Raw genomic sequence first — 18,944 nt, 5'->3', positions numbered from 1 at the left:
TCAACACCTTACCACTGTGCCCATCCCTGGGTCGTCAACACCTTACCACTGTGCCCATCCCTGGGTCGTCAACACCTTACCACTGTGCCCATCCCTGGGTCGTCAACACCTTACCACTGTGCCCATCCCTGGGTCGTCAACACCTTACCACTGTGCCCATCCCTGGGTCGACAACACCTTACCACTCTGCCCATCCCTGGGTCGACAACACCTTACCACTCTGCCCATCCCTGGGTCGTCAACACCGTACCACTGTGCCCATCCCTGGGTCGTCAACACCTTACCACTGTGCCCATCCCTGGGTCGTCAACACCTTACCACTGTGCCCATCCCTGGGTCGTCAACACCTTACCACTGTGCCCAGCCCTGGGTCGTCAACACCTTACCACTGTGCCCATCCCTGGGTCGTCAACACCGTACCACTGTGCCCATCCCTGGGTCGTCAACACCTTACCACTGTGCCCATCCCTGGGTCGACAACACCTTACCACTCTGCCCATCCCTGGGTCGACAACACCGTACCACTGTGCCCATCCCTGGGTCGTCAACACCTTACCACTGTGCCCATCCCTGGGTCGTCAACACCTTACCACTGTGCCCATGTAATCTGATCCAAATGTAGAACATATATGTGGGCACTTTGACCTGATCATAAAGCAACTAAGCGGAAAGACCTTACAGTGAAATGCTTACTTAGAAGCCCTTAACTTCACTAGGGTAGGGAGCAGCAATCGGAATTTTGGATGAAAAGTGTGCCCAAATTAAACTGCCTGCTACTCAGGCCCAGAAGATAGGATATGCATATAATTGGTAGATTTGGATAGAAAACACTAAAGTTTCCAAAACTGTTAAAATAATGTCTGTGTTTTACTGTGACTAGGTGCTGACCTAACATAAATCGCATTGTGTGCTTTCTCAGTAAAGCCTTTTTGAAAATCAGACACTGTGGCTGGATTTACAACAAGTGTATCTTTAAAAAGGTGCAAAATACATTGAAGTTTGAGAAATTTTAATTATGGGATTTCTGTTGTTTTGAATTTGGCGCCCTGCAGTTTCACTGGCTGTTGACGAGGTGAGACGCTACCGTCCCACATAGCATACAGTAGTAGTGGTAGTAGCAGCGGATGTGGTAGAGGTAGTAGCAGTAGTAGAGTAGCAGTAGCATCAGTAGTAGTAGCATCAGTAGTAGTAGTAGTAGCAGAGCTAGCATCAGTAGTAGTAGCAGCGGTAGCATCAGTAGTAGTAGCAGAGCTAGCATCAGTAGTAGTAGCAGCGGTGGTAGTAGTAGTAGCAGAGCTAGCATCAGTAGTAGTAGCAGCGGTAGCATCAGTAGTAGTAGCATCAGTAGTAGTAGCAGCGGTAGCATCAGTAGTAGTAGCAGAGCTAGCATCAGTAGTAGTAGCAGCGGTAGCATCAGTAGTAGTAGCAGAGCTAGCATCAGTAGTAGTAGCAGCGGTAGCATCAGTAGTAGTGGTAGTAGCAGCAGAGGTAGCATCAATAGTAGCGGCAGCATCAGTAGTAGTAGCAGTAGCAGCAGAGGTAGCATCAGCAGTAGCGGCAGCATCAGTAGTAGCAGCAGAGCTAGCATCAGTAGCAGTAGCAGCGGCAGCAGTAGAAGTCGTAGCAGCAGAGGTAGCATCAGTAGTAGTGGCAGCAGTAGTTGTAGTGGCAGAGGTAGCACTAGCAGTACTAGTAGTAGCACTAGCGGGGGGGGGTAATAGCGTCACTGTTAATAGCTTCACGACTGACATTTTCACCGGCGATCAGCCCCATGAGCATGCAGAGTTCGACAGCACAGTGGGTCGTCGAGGACTCCGTACTGAGGAAAGACGTATTTCATGCTCAACAATGTGCTGGTTGTCGTACCGCTGCTGCCATTTCAATGGCATTTGAGAACACATTTGAAACATGAACACACTAAGTCGCTCCATTCGAACAACTGACTGGAGAAATAAGCTCATCAACTGTGTCTGCAGCAGACGTGACACCCTCTGTCATGGCATTGAAACTAGAGGTCGACCGATTAATCGGAATGGCCGATTAATTAGGGCCGATTTCAAGTTTTCATAACAATCGGAAATCTGTATTTTTGGACACCGATTTTGCCTATTTAAATTATTATTATTTATTTTTTTACACCTTTATTTAATCTTTATTTAACTAGGCAAGTCATTCTTATTTTCAATGACGGCCTAGGAACGGTGGGTTAACTGCCTCTTTCAGAACGACAGATTTTCACCTTGTCAGCTCGGGGGATCCAATCTTACAGTTAACTATTCCAACGCAATAACGACCTGCCTCTCTCTCGTTGCACTCCACAAGGAGACTGCCTGTTATGCGAATGTAGTAAGCCAAGGTAAGTTGCTAGCTTGATTTAAACGTATCTTATAAAAAACAATAAATCATAGTCACTAGTTAACTACACATGGTTGATGATATTACTAGATATTATCTAGCGTGTCCTGCGTTGCATATAATCTGACTAAGCATACAAGTATCTAAGTATCTGACTGAGCGTTGGTAGGCAGAAGCAGGCGCGTAAACATTCATTCAAACAGCACGTGCGTTTCGTGCGTTTTGTCAGCAGCTCTTCGTTGTGCGTCAAGCATTGCGCTGTTTATGACTCCAAGCCTATCAACTCCCGAGATGAGGCTGGTGTAACCGAAGTGAAATGGCTGGCTAGTTAGCGTGCGCTAATAGCGTTTCAAATGTCACTCGCTCTGAGCCTGTGGTTGTTTCCCTTGCTCTGCATGGGTAACGCTGCTTCGAGTGTGGCTGTTGTTGATGTGTTCCTGGTTCGAGCCCAGGTAGGAGCGAGGAGAGGGACGGAAGCTATACTGTTACACTGGCATTACTGAAGTGCCTATAAGAACATCCAATAGTCAAAGGTTAATGAAATACAAATGGTATAGAGGGAAATAGTCCTATAGTAACTACAACCTAAATAGTCTTACCTGGGAATATTGAAGACTCATGTTAAAAGGAACCACCAGCTTTCATATGTTCTCATGTTCTGAGCAAGGAACTTAAACGTTAGCTTTCTTACATGGCACAAATTGCACTTTTACTTTCTTCTCCAACACTTTGTTTTTGCATTATTTAAACCAAATTGAACAGGTTTCATTATTCATGAGGCTAAATTGAATTTATTTATGTATTATATTAAGTTAAAAGTCTTCATTCAGTATTGTTGTAATTGTCATTATTACAAATAAATAAAATAAAAAAATGTATATTTTTAAAATCGGCCGATTAATCGGTATCGGCTTTTTCTGGTCCTCCAATAAATCGGTAGCGGCGTTGAAAAATCATAATCGGTCGACCTCTAATTGAAACACCCGCTCAACAAAACTGCCGACACAGGCTGTGAACAAGCGATTTGGTGGCATTCTCTCTTTACTGTGTCACCACCATGCTCGATGCTATGTACAAGGACCGCAACATCGATGCAGACAAGAAACAGGGTTTACGTGAAATGTTACACACAGCTGGACAACATGGAAACGGACACAGTGACAGTGCGCACCGAGGAAGAGGCCACGGACAGACAGACAGAGCTGAAACTTCACAGCTTGACATGTATGATGAAATTCTGGTTGAGAATGAAATAACTGAGCAACGAAACAGCACAGCAAGAAAGTGAAAGAAAGAGGTTTTGAAGATGTTTTACTGGTAATGGGGACATACGGAAATGCCAACAAAATAACTTTTTGGTCCGTGTGGTGTGTGTGTGTAACCTTAACTAGGCAAGTCAGTTGAGATTATTTACAATGACGGCCTACCCCGGACGACGCTGGCCCAATTGTATGCCGCCCTATGGGACTCCCAAACACGGTCGGATTCGATACAGCCTGGATTCGAACCAGGGACTGTAGTGACGCCTCTTGCACTGAGATGCAGTGCCTTAGACTGCTGCGTCCGTGTGTGTGTAACTATATAACTGTACTAGAATGCTTAAAAAGGCCGCTCAAATTTTAAATATCGGTTACTGTTTTTTTTTAGCAAGGAAAATATTGAATATCGGTATCAGCCAAAAATGTCATATCGAAGCATCACTAAGCCCTACTGTTGACCAATCACAGATGCCCTACTGTTGACCAATCACAGACGAAGGGGTGTAGTCTTCAGCTAGGAACATTGGCTTGCCTCAAGAAAGAAAAAAACGTGTGCACGAACAGCCGAAAAAACCCTTGTCGAAGACCAAAACATTGTCATAATATATGCACCAACTGTTTCCAACAGCAAGCATGCAGGTGCCTTAAAACTATTTCCTCTTCCTGCCCAGTCAGTGAAGCCCCTCAGGACAGCTGTTAAAGATAGAGAGTGAGTCACAGTTAGGAGAGGTTTGTTATGGTTTTGACTATGTCAGTCAGTCTCCCCCTCTCTCTCTCTGTGTGTGTGTGACAGGTATCCACGCAGGACAGTGAAACACACACCAAAACTTCACCCACCACATTTCTTCACCTGGGAGGGTCCGGTTCATTAGGGCATGCAACAGAAATCGCTTATTTTAAACATTTTGCAACCAATAAGAGCTTTTTTGTAGTCTTTTCCTGTTTTGAGTTCATTTTTCTTCTGTTTGGTGTCTTAACAAACACCAGCCAGATTCACACCCTCCCCGAGATCATTCACACACAGCTTTGTGGAAAAAGGATGGTGCAGTTGTATTGGCTCATTTCCTTGTCGAACGTATCAGCTTTACAATCAGAAGCAGTTGGTTAACCAATCGGATGATTAGCATCGACAGCAACTGTTACAAAACTGTTACAGGAATCTAACATGCGCTGCTGACAAGGACAAAGCGGTACCACTTCAGTCTAGACATGTCCCCCATGTCCCTCTCAAATCAGAAGTGACTCAAAACACAAAAGTCACATCAGGGCCATGAGCCTCTATACATGGTCAGATATGTAGCTGTGGCAGGCACACAGACAGGCAGGCACACACACAGACAGGCAGGCAGGCAAACAGGCAGGCACACACACAGGCAGGCAAACAGGCAGGCACACACACAGACAGGCACACACAGACAGGCAGGCAGGCACACACATACAGACAAGTACTAGAAGGGTGAACCTAATAAATTGGCAAGTGAGATATAAGTTTAAAACACGACAGAGAGCATGTGGTTTACTCAGCCGGTATACAAGTCCGTATGGGTCACAGGTTTAAACCAGAGAGAAACCAGCTCAACCCAGTGACAGACAGAGACCTGGGAACAGAGACCGAAAAGAAGTGCGAGCGATATCGTGAAAGAGATACATCGGCCACAGGGATACAGACTGCACACGTCCTCTTGGCTAAAATTGTTTGCCTCGTAAGCTTCAATTGGGTTTGTGAAAATCAAGTTGTCTATTTAGAGAAGGGGAAACCCACTACTCTACTCCGCGACAGCTGCAGCTCGGTCAGGACCAGATAAATACCCTGGACCAGGGCTCTCCAACCCTGTTCCTGGAGAGATACCCTCCTGTAGGTTTACACCAGGGCTCTCCAACCCTGTTCCTGGAGAGATACCATCCTGTAGGTTTACACCAGTACTCTCCAACCCTGTTCCTGGAGAGATACCCTCCTGTAGGTTTACACCAGGGCTCTCCAACCCTGTTCCTGGAGAGATACCCTCCTGTAGGTTTACACCAGGGCTCTCCAACCCTGTTCCTGGAGAGATACCCTCCTGTAGATGTACGCCAACCCTAATATAGCACACCTGATTAATAAGCTGAACCAGGTTAGTTACACCTGGGGTTGGAACGAAAACCTATAGGCGTGGAGAGTCCTGCCATGGACTAAAATATGATGAAGACATGAATAAAAATGGCCGCCAAAATATGAAGTGTACTGACAGTTTGGCTGTGTCTTATTGGATTGGAATTGGGAGGGGGGAGGGGGGGGGGGATTTGAGCTAGGCTAAACCTGAAAGTGCATTGGCTGCTTTGGCTTGATCTCTACAGTGGACCTGGTTGGTTACTACTGTAGGAGGTTTGGCAAACCAATAGCCTAGTCACATCAGTGATTAATTAAACTGTCATGTCAATCGCTAAGCAATGTGTTGACAGTAATATGCTGCTAGTCACGTAGAGAGATACTACCTCAAAACAAGACAGTGGAAAGAATCAATTTGAGCCAAACCTTTGACTTCAGAAACACAAGACAAAAAAAACTTGGCCTCTGTGCTGCTTTTGCCAAGTAATGCATATTGTAGCTAATGCATATTGTTATGGGCTAAGGTATAGATATATGGTTTGTGACAACATTTTCCACAAGGCAAATGCGTGGTAGTAACTGAGTGTCAAGGAGCCATCCCTCATTTCTGTTTGGCTCTGATCTCAACTAGGGCTAGAGGTCAATGACGCTCTCTCGTTTTCACTTTTAGGCCTGCATCTGTATTGAGGGCGATGTGTTCCAAAACAAGAGAGGAAAACATGATCTTGTTGATAACAAGGGAGGTACCAATATCAGGGCTAGGTTCATTACGTTTACCTTTAAAACAAACGGAAGCAAACAGAGCAAACGAAACGGGGAGGAACTACCCGAATTTGTCCAATAGAAACTCTCGTTTTCGTTAAATATTTTTCCGTTTGGAGTAAACGGTTTGTTGCAAAAAGTTTTACAACAGAATAGGAGTAATGAACACACACCGGATTCTGCATGCAACATGTTGACACTGACTCTGAGCCAAGTTGCAAGTTGTATATTGTTGGCCTGCAGTATATTTCACAGTGTGCATTTTGGGAGCATAAATCAAAATAAAGATAAGTCAGTAGCTACTCCATCACCTCGCCAATAAACAACCACGTTTGAGATGTGTTGATAGTTAAAGTTGATTAAGAAAAAATAGTTTTACCTTTCGCAACGCTTGCACGAAGAGGCCTCGCCATTTGTGACTGTTCTCGTCACTTGAAAAGTCGTATATTTGCTGCGGCTGCATGGCTCCTTACGTTGCCGTGATCCGGACCGTCAGCATCGGCCCCGGCTTGTCCTGGTGGGGGTCGGTCAGTCCAGGCACGGTGGAAAAGTCAGCTAGCTAGCTACACCATACACCTAGTCGAGTAAGGTAATGTTAACTATTTAGAAATTAAAAACAAACAAAAAAATGTATATATATATTACCGTTAGCTAACGTTATTGGTAAGTTAACACAGTTAAGTGAAAAGCCTACAGGCTAACATTAGTTAGCTAGAAAGTGGTTGTCAGATTTGACACAAGAAAGTGTTACTGTAGTTCGCTAACTGGCTAGCAACTCCAACCGTTAAATGGTCTCATTTACTAGCCAGGATGCTATCTGAGCTAGCTGATTAGCTACCGTTAGCTAGCTCTATGCTATCTGAACTAGCTGATTAGCTACCGTTAGCTAGCTATATGCTCTCTGAGCTAGCTGATTAGCTACCGTTAGCTAGCTCGAGTTAGTTAAAACAAGCTATTTAAAAAAACAAGTTCGTCAGCTAGCTACGCCAACTGGCTATCTGAGCTAGCTGATTAGCTACCGTTAGCTAGCTCGAGCGCTATTTAAAAAACAAGTTCGTCAGCTAGCTACGCTAACTGGCTAGCTCTATGCTATCTGAGCTAGCTAGCTACCAAAAATAAACATATAGCTAGCCAGCTAGCTACATATTTCAGTTAGATGTCATGACTAAACGTATAGCTAGTATGACTATTGTAACTTTTTTTAAAGTTTGATAGCTATTATTACGGTAGCTAGAGACTGACAACACATCTGTATGTAAAAAGCTGCCTCTATCATGGCCTTGGTGGTGCACTTCGAGTTGCGTTGTGGCACAAGACTCTTCATTCAATTCCAAAGATGAGAGACTTCTTGTTAGTTTATAACCCGTCATTTTTCACGCGTTGGTTATTCTCGCAGACGCAGAACAATCCCACTTGAATAGTCCGATGCATGTTTAGCCAGTGTCCAGCGATACAAGAAGCGCTTGTTGATGTGTGGTAATCGTTGAATCTCGGCCCTTCACTTGGCGTCCTGCGTAGACAGTTAGTGCGTTTGCGTAAAAGCACAGGGAGGTATCGCCTCTTTTGTCCAGTGAAAGTGTGGGACCACAAGTTTGCACCTCATCTTATGGGGCTTCGATCAAAAGAAATAGGATACCTAGGTTATTAAAGTCAAATTTACAGTTTGAATAGCTTATAAAAAATCAATGACTGTCTCAGATTTTTTGCCTTCCTAAATCACTCGGCAACTAAATCTACATTTGTTCCACTCCATTGGGAACATATTCAAAATGTATACTTCTTCGATGGGGTTTAACAGCGGTTGGCATCGAATGTTAATGGTGCATTATCGCCACCAGTTGGACGGGGTATAGAATAAAAAAATACATTGCGGGAAACGGCATCATTCAAAATTAAACACATCAAATAAACAAAACCAATCCCACTGCTTCGATCACTGTCCACTCCAAAACACATCTGTACACAGGCTCAGGGGCCTGTGATGGCGGAACATTCACTTGACATGATTTCTTGCACGGCCTCGGCTGTGAAATCACGAAGACCCCCAAAAACGTTCATCTGTGTTCATAACGATTGCATTTATCTTATCCCCTCGATCACACCGACAGTGTTTTTTGCATTTAGGTACACCAGAAGTACTTTCATTTACGCTGCGGTTTGCCTTGCAGCGTTGCGTCGCAGAGTATTCTATGTGGTGCGCTGAGTTGGGTAGGTTACTTTCTAAATGTAATCGGTTACTAGTTACCGGTCCACAATTGTAATGAGTAAAGTAACCTTTGGATTACCCCAGACTCAGTAACGTAATCTGATTACATTCATTTACTTTTAGGTTACTTTCACCTTAAGAGGCATTAGAAGAAGACGAACATGTCCAATTGAATGACATCTAATTGCAGGATAAATCAATGTTAAAGTTTACATAGCTGGTCATATATGGATGTTATATTTTACTTTATGGGTTAGTTATGTAGGCTTCTTCTAACCCATTGCTTTCTACTACATATAATAATAATAATACGCTTAAATTATAACTTTACATTAAAAACTTAAGTATACGGTAGTGTAGCCTAGTGGTTAGAGCGTTGGACTAGTAACCGAAAGCTGACAAGGTACAAATCTCTCGTTCTGCCCTTGAACAAGGCAGTTAACCCACTGCCTAGGCCGTCATTGAAAATAATAATATGTTCTTAACTGACCTGCCTAGTTAAATAAAGGTAAAATAAAAATAAATACCAGAATTCAAGTAATTCCAATAAATGGCATACCCCTTGATCTTCAAGAATTGGAAATATGGAAGTACAGATTAGCCAAATTGTTTTGCCTGACCATAACTCTAAAACTCAAATCAAATAACATGTTATTGGTCACATACACATGGTTAGCAGAGTTCATCTGAGTGTAGCGAAATGCTTCTGGTAATATCTAACAAGTAATCTAACAAATTCACTACCTTATACACACGCGATGGAATAAGAATATGTACATATTAAATATATAGATGCGCAATGGCCGTGCGGCATAGGCAAGATGCAATAGACGGTAGAAAATACAGTATATACAGTTGAAGTCAGAAGTTTACATACACTTAGTTTGGAGTCATTAAAACTAGTTTTTCAACCACTCCACAAATGTCTTGATAACAAACTATAGTTTTGGCAAGTCGGTTAGGACATCTACTTTTTCCAGCAATTGTTTACATACCGATTATTTCACTTATAATTCACTGTATGACAATTCCAGTGGGTCAGAAGTTTACATACACTAAGTTGACTGTGCCTTTAAACAGCTTGGAACATTTCAGAAAATCATGCTTCTGAAGCTTCTGATAGGCTAATTCACATAATTTGTTTTAAATTCACATAATTTGTTGGTGTCTGTCTGTAGAGACAGACACCAACATTACATACTACGGTAGAGACAGACACCAGCATTACATACTACTGTAGAGACAGACACCAACATTACATACTACTGTAGAGACAGACACCAGCATTACAATACTACTGTAGAGACAAACAACACAACATATTACTGTAGAGACAGACACCAGCATTACATGCTACTAAGGAGACAGACACCAGCATTACATACTACTGTAGAGACAGACACCAGCATTACATACTACTGTAGAGACAGACACCAACATTACAATACAGATTACCCTGGAGAGAAAGACTACGGAGGGTCTAGTACCTAACATAATACAATGGGGCAAAAAAGTATTTAGTCAGCCACCAATTGTGCAAGTTCTCCCACTTAAAAAGATGAGAGAGGCCTGTAATGTTCATCATGACAGACAAAATTAGAATCCAGAAATCCAGAAAATCACATTGTAGGACTTTTAATGAATTTATTTGCATATTATGGTGGAAAATAAGTATTTGGTCACCTACAAACAAGCAGGATTTCTGTCTCTCACATACCTGTAACTTCTTCTTTAAGAGGCTCTGTTCTCCACTCGTTACCTGTATTAATGGCACCTGTTTGAACTTGTTATCAGTATAAAAGACACCTGTCCACAACCTCAAACAGTCACACTCCAAACTCCACTATGGCCAAGACCAAAGAGCTGTCAAAGGACACCAGAAACAAAATTGTAGGGCAACGAAGGAGTGGCTTCGTAAGAAGCATTTCAAGGTCTTGGAGTGGCCTAGCCAGTCTCCAGATCTCAACCCCATAGAAAATCTTTGGAGGGAGTTGAAAGTCAATGTTGCCCAGCAACAGCCCCAAAACATCACTGCTCTAGAGGAGATCTGCATGGAGGAATGGGCCAAAATACCAGCAACAGTGTGTGAAAACCTTGTGAAGACTTACAGAAAACGTTTGACCTCTGTCATTGCCAACAAAGGGTATATAACAAAGTATTGAGATAAACTTTTGTTATTGACCAAATACTTATTTTCCACCATCATTTGCAAATAAATAAATTAAAAATCCTACAATGTGATTTTCTGGATTTTTTTCTTCATTTTGTCTGTCATAGTTGAAGTGTACCTATGATGAAAATTACAGGCCTCTCTCATCTTTTTAAGTGGGAGAACTTGCACAATTGGTGGATGACTAAATACTTTTTTGCCCCACTGTATATATAATTTATAAATCCAAAAATGGATGTAGAAACTACAGATTGGAAAAAAATGGATGTAGCAAGTGTGCTAGTTTGAGCATGTGTCCATTATGCCTATGGATTTATTTATTTGTTATTGAACAACATGAATTAGATTGAGCAATAAAAAGCCCCACTTTTATTCCATAGGCTGGGATCCACACTATGCAGCTGTTATTCCATGGGCTGGGACCCTCACTATGCAGCTGTTATTCTATAGGCTGGGATCCACACTATGTAGCTGTTATTCTATAGGCTGGGATCCACACTATGCAGCTGTTATTCCATAGGCTGGGATCCACACTATACAGCTGTTATTCTATAGGCTGGGATCCACACTATGCAGCTGATCCACACTATGCAGCTGTTATTCCATAGGCTGGGATCCACACTATGCAGCTGTTATTCCATGGGCTGGGATCCACACTATACAGCTGTTATTCTATAGGCTGGGATCCACACTATGCAGCTGTTATTCTATAGGCTGGGATCCACACTATGCAACTGTTATTCTATAGGCTGGGATCCACACTATACAGCTGTTATTCTATAGGCTGGGATCCACACTATGCAGCTGTTATTCTATAGGCTGGGACCCTCACTATGCAGCTGTTATTCTATAGGCTGGGATCCACACTATACAGCTGTTATTCTATAGGCTGGGATCCACACTATGCAGCTGTTATTCTATAGGCTGGGATCCACACTATGTAGCTGTTTTTCTATAGGCTGGGATCCACACTATGCAGCTGTTATTCTATAGGCTGGGATCCACACTATGCAGCTGTTATTCTATAGGCTGGGATCCACACTATGTAGCTGTTTTTCTATAGGCTGGGATCCACACTATGCAGCTGTTATTCCATTGGCTGGGATCCACAATATGCAGCTGTTATTCCATAGGCTGGGATCCACACTATGCAGCTGTTATTCTATAGGCTGGGATCCACACTATGCAGCTGTTTTTCTATAGGCTGGAATCCACACTATACAGCTGTTATTTCATTGGCTGGGATCCACAATATGCAGCTGTTATTCCATAGGCTGGGATCCACACTGTGCAGCTGTTATTCTATAGGCTGGGATCCACACTAGAGCACATCTTTCACTGGCTGTCCACTGGTTTAAAAAACAATGATTGATAGGCAGCTTAAACTTCTTGAATTCAACCATTCAAATACACATTTAGATTTGTGAACAGCCATCCACAACCTGCGCAAATAGCTAAATGAGAGAGCACCAGTGTGATTCACATCAATGTGCTATGGAGAAATCAATCATAGGTTATATCCGTATCGTCATAGACTAAACCACTGCTGTTATCCTTACCTCCAAGCATTTATTCAAATTGGACAATCTTTGGATGCCGACAGCAGTCACACCATTGGAAGACATAGATTGGACTGTAGCCTACAAAAGCAAATTCCTGCTATTTTCCCGCTATCCATCAAACACATTTGGTGTGTCATCACAGTGGTCTCTGACATCATAGTGGTCTCTGACATCACATTGGTCTCTGACATCATAGTGGTCTCTGACATCACAGTGGCCTCTGACATCACAGTGGTCTCTGACATCATAGTGGTCTCTGATTTGTGGTCGAACTCGCTCAGGTGGAACAAACGTGTGCCTTCTTTTCAATGCTGATTTGAATGTCATTAAGAAAACAGAGAAGTATCAAAGATATTTTTTTCGCAAACATCCTTTCTAAATTTCAAAGTAATCATCTAGTTTTTCAAAAGTGCCTGTAATCTGATTACAATATATATTTTTGGCTGGTAACGGATTAGTTATCGTTTTTTGTTGTTGTAATCCCTTACATATAATCCGTTACTCCCCAACCCTGGAGGTGTGGACATTAGATGTATGGACTGTATGCGTCAAACTGTAGGCTAAATTAAGGCGGCTTGACAGAAACGGTAGCAGGTGAATGTTGAACGTTGAATGTTGCGTACATATCCAGATGCTGCTGCGTTTCATTTTCGCGCAATGACACTGTCGGTTTGATCGAGGCGTTCACCGCTTCTACTGTACAGTTTTATGACCATTGCAATACATGGTCCACATTTTTAACATGTAACATGTCACTATCCCTCGGTTTGATGAGAAACATTCACTGTGGCCTCTACTACCATTGTTTCTTCCCCGCCACTCGCTCTTTCCAAACTTCTCACCGCCTCCAGATAGGAGACACGCTGGACACTCTTTGCCAACTCAGTCTCCTTCACAATAACGGGGCACTCCAGGAATTCAAGCGAATGTTATGGCCACGTTTGAACAATGACTAATAATATAATTGCACATTCATCTTCTGCCGATCTACCATTCCAGTGTTTAATTGCTATATTATAATTACTTCGCCAACCTGGCCTATTTATTTCCTTTAACTTACCTCATTTCCACTCACTGTATATAGACTTGTTTTCTTTTGTTCTACTGTATTATTGTATTATTGACTGTATGTTTTGTTTACTCCATGTGTAACTCTGTGTTGTTGTGTCGAATTGCTATGCGTTTATCTTGGCCAGGTCACAGGTCCTACCTGGTGAAATAAAAATATCATAGGCCTGCATGATTTCACTGAGCCAACTTCTATCGTTGCGCAGTTTGGGTAGTATACTGGCAGAACCCCCCCCCACGTGGACATACAGTGACCTTGCATACAAATTCAACATAGCCAAAAATAATCATACAAAACATGTAAACAGATATATTACTGAATAAAAATATAAAAGCAACATGCAACAATTTCAAAGATTTTATTGAGTTACAGTTCATATAAGGAAAATCAATCAATTGAAATAAATTCAGTAGGACCTAATCTATGGATTTCACATGACTGCAGTCAAGGGTGGAACTGGGAGGGTGGGCAGCAAGGGTGGAACTGGGAGGGACCACCCACTGGGGAGCAAGGCCCAGCCAATCAGAATGAGTTTTTCCCCACAAAGAGGGCTTTATAATGGACAGAAATAGTCCTCAGCACCACACCCATCCACCCTCCGATGATCCTGCAGGTGAAGAAGCCGGATGCGGAGGTCCTGGGCTGGCGTGGTCGAGGCCGGTTGGACGTACTGCCAAATTCTCTAAAACAACGTTGGAGGCAGGTTATGGTTTATGGTAGAGAAATGAACATGCAACAGCTCTGGTGGACATTCCTGCAGTCAGCATGCCAATTTCACACTTCCTCAAAACTTGCGGAGACATCTGTGACATTGTGTGATGAGAAAATTCACATTTGAGAGTGGCCTTTTAAATTGTCCTCAGCACAAGGTGCACCTGTGTAATGACCATGCTGTTTTAATCATGTTCTCACTTGACATGTTGCTTTTATAGGTGATATTTGTGTTCCGTATAATATAATCTCTTCTCTCACCTAACAACTTTGTAAAAAAGTAACTGACTTTAACATGACCTAATCAATACTGTATCAGTTCTTTCCATACAACTAGTCAGCCCTGGTCCCAGATCTGTTTTTTTGCTAACTTCCATGGTCATTATCATTCATGCCAAACAGATCTGGGACCAGGCTAGTACACAGCAGGGTATATATAGCCTACGTATTCTGGTCGTGTATCAACATCTGGCTGTGATTGGCAGGCCCATAGGGCGACGCACAATTGGCCCCAGTGTCATCCGGGTTTGGCCGTCATTCTAAATAAGAATTTGTTCTTAACTGACTTGCCTAGTTGAATGAAGGTTAAATGAATACAACAAAAAATAAAAATAACAATAATAATAAGTAGAATGACAGCAAGTGTATATTGTTAACAATTGCTTTGTTTATTACAAAAACTGCATACATTAAAAGTTTTGCAAAGGGAATGCCAATAATGTCACAAACTAAAGCGTTTCCCTTTTCTGTCATTTAAATAAAAAACAGAAAATGTACAAAAGTGCTAACATGGTGCAAATATTGAATACAACAAAACAAATGAAGGAAAAAAAAAACAACCTACATTTTACATTATAGTCTACTTTCTAAAATGCAACCAATCGGGAGAGAGAGAGGAATATGAGTGTGACCAAATGGCACCCTATTCCCTATTTAGTGCACTACTTTTTGACCAGGGACCGTGCACTATATAGGGAATAGGGTGCCATTTCAGACAAACTCTGGATAGGAAGGTAGTTCAGCTTAGCCTGGATGCCAGTCTGTTTCTGCTCTCTTGCCAACTCCATTGCATGACAATCTCATAAAGAGTTGGCAAGAGAGCAAAAACCGACCGGCACCCAGGCGAAGGTCATCCCTGGCCTGGCTGAGCTGGATCCTACTGTCAGCATGACTACAGCAACAGTGTCTCTCTCTGCTTAAAGGGGACAGTTCACCCTATCTCTCTCTGCTTAAAGGGGACAGTTCACCCTATCTCTCTCTGCGTAAAGGGGACAGTTCACCCTCTCTCAATCTCTGCTTAAAGGGGACAGTTCACCCTCTCTCTCTCTGCTTAAAGGGGACAGTTCACCCTCTCTCTCTCTCTGCTTAAAGGGGACAGTTCACCCTCTCTCTCTACTTAAAGGGGACAGTTCACTCTCTCTCTCTCTGCTTAAAGGGGACAGTTCACCCTCTCTCTCTCTCTGCTTAAAGGGGACAGTTCACACTTTCAAAGTTCTCTTATTTTCAACTTTAATGTCAACCTTTATCTCGTTTCATCCTAAAATGTTTTATAATGTGTCTGCCATTAACATCAGTCTGACAGTGAAATCATGCCATGTAAAACCCCTTTATAAACTTTTAAATCTGGCAGTCATCCTTGGGTTAAATTTCCTTTATAACCTGGTGGGTTTCATGGGTGATGAAACCGTAGCCATTCCTGACATGGAATCCCTTGACTGTAACCAAGACATTAGTTGTGATGACCTCCTAACCATAGATAGGATTTGACCAGAGCCCCAGGGAAGTGTTCCATTTGGGACGTAGATGACATCAGATGTCTATGAAGTAAATAAAAAAAATATTTAAAAAAAAACTCAACGATGCAAGGCAGATTGACCAACTGTCAAAACGTTTGGATGAAACGACAACACCTCAAGTGTATTGAAAATAACATCAAAAATGAACTCTCTCTCACGACTAGTAAATCCAACATACCCGAATATTGCTTCGAGATTAATAAATAAAGTTGAAACGATTTTCTTTGGGAACCATTCTATAATTAGTTAAACTAGAGCCTGTAAATCAACCAACTGTTCAAGGCTCAGAGTTAGCAAGCCACACTATCGTCCTAGACCAGAGCTAATCGGCAACCAGACCTGTGACAAAAAAGATACAACACTCCCATTTGCTACCAGACCTAAATATCTGAATTATTATAGTAGTCGTTTTCAGTAACACCTCTAGATATTGTCTTGTCATATTGCAGTATTTCAGCTGATATGTAACAGGTTGAGAGAAGAAGTGGAGGCTCCAGAGTAAGACTGTCCATTGGTCTGAACCTTTCCTGCCTACATTCTGCTCCACCAGTCCAGTCGATCAGTTTTTAGCCCATTCTGAGTAGAGGACTCAGGGCTGGAGAGGTGGTGAACGGGGCTGGAGGAGAGAGGAGGTGAACGGGGCTGGAGAGGTGGTGAACGGGGCTGGAGAAGGAGGTGAACGGGGCTGGAGAAGAGAGGTGGTGAACGGGGCTAGAAAAGAGCGGTGGTGAACGGGGCTGGAGAAGGTGAACGGGGCTAGAAAAGAGCGGTGGTGAACGGGGCTGGAGAAGAGCGGTGGTGAACGGGGCTGGAGTGGGTGAACAGGGCTAGAAAAGAGAGGTGGTGAACGGGGCTGGAGTGGGTGAACAGGGCTGGAGAGGGTGAATGGGGCTAGAAAAGAGCAGCGGTGAACGGGGCTAGAAAAGAGCGGTGATGAATGGGGCTGAGTGGGTGAACGGGGCTAGAAAAGAGCGGTGATGAATGGGGCTGAGTGGGTGAACGGGGCTGGAGAAGGTGAATGGGGCTAGAAAAGAGCAGTGGTGAACGGGGCTGGAGAAGGTGAACGGGGCTGGAGAGGGTGAACGGGGCTGTCGAAAGTAGTTCACTATAACAACCCTCGTTGTTTGTTTCACTGGACAGAGGCTGAGTGAAGGGTTACTGGTGATCAGAGAGGCTGAGTGAAGGGTTACTGTTGATCAGAGAGGCTGAGTGAATGGTTACTGGTGATCAGAGAGGCTGAGTGAAGGGTTACTGGTGATCAGAGAGGCTGAGTGAAGGGTTATTGGTGATCAGAGAGGCTGAGTGAAGGGTTATTGGTGATCAGAGAGGCTGAGCCAGACAGGGCTACCGGTCTTTGGGCCAGACAGCTTTAGCAACTGTTCTCAGTAACAGGGGCTGGGGTCAGGGCTAGTAACTGTTCTCAGTAACAGGGACAGGGCTGGGGTCAGGGCTAATAACTGTTCTCAGTAACAGGGACAGGGCTGGGGTCAGGGCTAGTAACTGTTCTCAGTAACAGGGACAGGGCTGGGGTCAGGGCTAGTAACTGTTCTCAGGGACAGGGCTGGGGTCAGGGCTAGTAACTGTTCTCAGTAACAGAGCTGAGGTCAGGGCTAGTAACTGTTCTCAGTAACAGGGCTGGGGTCAGGTCTAGTAACTGTTCTCAGTAACAGGGACAGGGCTGGGCTCAGGGCTAGTAACTGTTCTCAGTAACAGGGACAGGGCTGGGGTCAGGGCTAGTAACTGTTCTCAGTAACAGGGACAGGGCTGGGGTCAGGGCTAGTAACTGTTCTCAGTAACAGGGCTGGGGTCAGGGCTAGTAACTGTTCTCAGTAACAGGGCTGGGGTCAGGGCTAGTAACTGTTCTCAGTAACAGGGACAGGGCTGGGGTCAGGGCTAGTAACTGTTCTCAGGGACAGGGCTGGGGTCAGGGCTAGTAACTGTTCTCAGTAACAGGGACAGGGCTGGGGTCAGGGCTAGTAACTGTTTTCATGTCCGGCCAGGATGTAGAGGTTGCTGAGGGCTGTGGGGTTGTCAGTGGGCCGGCTCTCCAGAACCACCACCCTGTCAGAGAGAGATGCCAGTTAGCAGCAGCACATCAGTAACACATTAACACTGCAGGTTATAGCTGCCAGCCAGGTCCAATTTATACAATAGAATTGATAGAATATAATGAATAGAGTCAGAGAGAGTAGCAGGCAGAAAGATAAGAGGACTGGCTACATTTTAAAATGGCACTAAGTTAATATGACACTACAGATCATGAGATGAGATGAGGTAGGTGCCATCCTTCGGTCAGGGTGACAGATTAGATGAGTAGAGGTAGGTGCCATCCTTCGGTCAGGGTGACAGATGAGATGAGATTAGGTGCCATCCTTCGGTCAGGGTGACAATGAGATGAGTAGAGGTAGGTGCCATCCTTCGGTCAGGGTGACAGATGAGATGAGGTAGGTGCCATCCTTCGGTCAGGGTGGCAGATGAGATAGGTAGGTGCCATCCTTCGGTCAGGGTGACAGATGAGATGAGGTAGGTGCCATCCTTCGGTCAGGGTGGCAGATGAGATAGGTAGGTGCCATCCATCCAGCAGAGTGACAGATGAGATGAGGTAGGTGCCATCCTTTGGTCAGGGTGACAGATGAGATGAGGTAGGTGCCATCCATCCAGCAGAGTGACAGATGAGATGAGGTAGGTGCCATCCTTCCAGCAGCGTGACAGATGAGATGAGGTAGGTGCCATCCTTCCAGCAGAGTGACAGATGAGATGAGGTAGGTGCCATCCTTCCAGCAGAGTGACAGATGAGATGAGGTAGGTGCCATCCTTCCAGCAGAGTGACAGATGAGATGAGGTAGGTGCCATCCTTCGGTCAGGGTGACAGATGAGATGAGGTAGGTGCCATCCTTCCAGCAGAGTGACAGATGAGTAGAGGTAGGTGCCATCCTTCCAGCAGAGTGACAGATGAGATGAGGTAGGT

At 43.9% G+C, this 18,944-nt stretch overlaps 2 protein-coding genes and 1 long non-coding RNA gene across 6 annotated transcripts in view; 1 reads left to right on the top strand and 2 right to left on the bottom strand.

Annotated features, from left to right (window-relative positions):
• Positions 1–8,268, bottom strand: part of LOC110498275 (son of sevenless homolog 2) — an 88,687-nt gene extending 80,419 nt beyond the window's left edge. For 3 of the 4 annotated variants that reach the window (XM_090221364.1, XM_090221366.1, XM_090221367.1), the window contains exon 1: positions 6,842–8,268. In XM_090221364.1, the coding sequence (XP_090077490.1) occupies positions 6,842–6,925 (84 nt within the window). In that variant the 5' untranslated portion in view covers positions 6,926–8,268. The remainder of the gene's footprint in view (positions 1–6,841) is intronic. The other variant, XM_090221365.1, reaches the window with a different exon arrangement.
• Positions 1–18,944, top strand: part of LOC149972159 (uncharacterized) — a 134,167-nt gene that overhangs the window by 1,880 nt on the left and 113,343 nt on the right. The window lies entirely within an intron of this gene.
• LOC110504274 (mitogen-activated protein kinase kinase kinase kinase 5) overlaps positions 16,030–18,944 on the bottom strand; it is a 118,260-nt gene continuing 115,345 nt past the window's right edge. The window contains exon 35 of the mRNA XM_090221373.1: positions 16,030–18,037. Within this exon, the coding sequence (XP_090077499.1) occupies positions 17,950–18,037 (88 nt within the window). The 3' untranslated portion in view covers positions 16,030–17,949. The remainder of the gene's footprint in view (positions 18,038–18,944) is intronic.

This window comes from Oncorhynchus mykiss, chromosome 25 (genome assembly GCF_057628025.1).
Source record: "Oncorhynchus mykiss isolate SJ-2025 chromosome 25, ASM5762802v1, whole genome shotgun sequence".
Taxonomy (NCBI): domain Eukaryota; kingdom Metazoa; phylum Chordata; class Actinopteri; order Salmoniformes; family Salmonidae; genus Oncorhynchus; species Oncorhynchus mykiss.
Note: the sequence above shows the minus strand (reverse complement) of the source record. Positions and strands in the feature narration are given on the sequence as shown.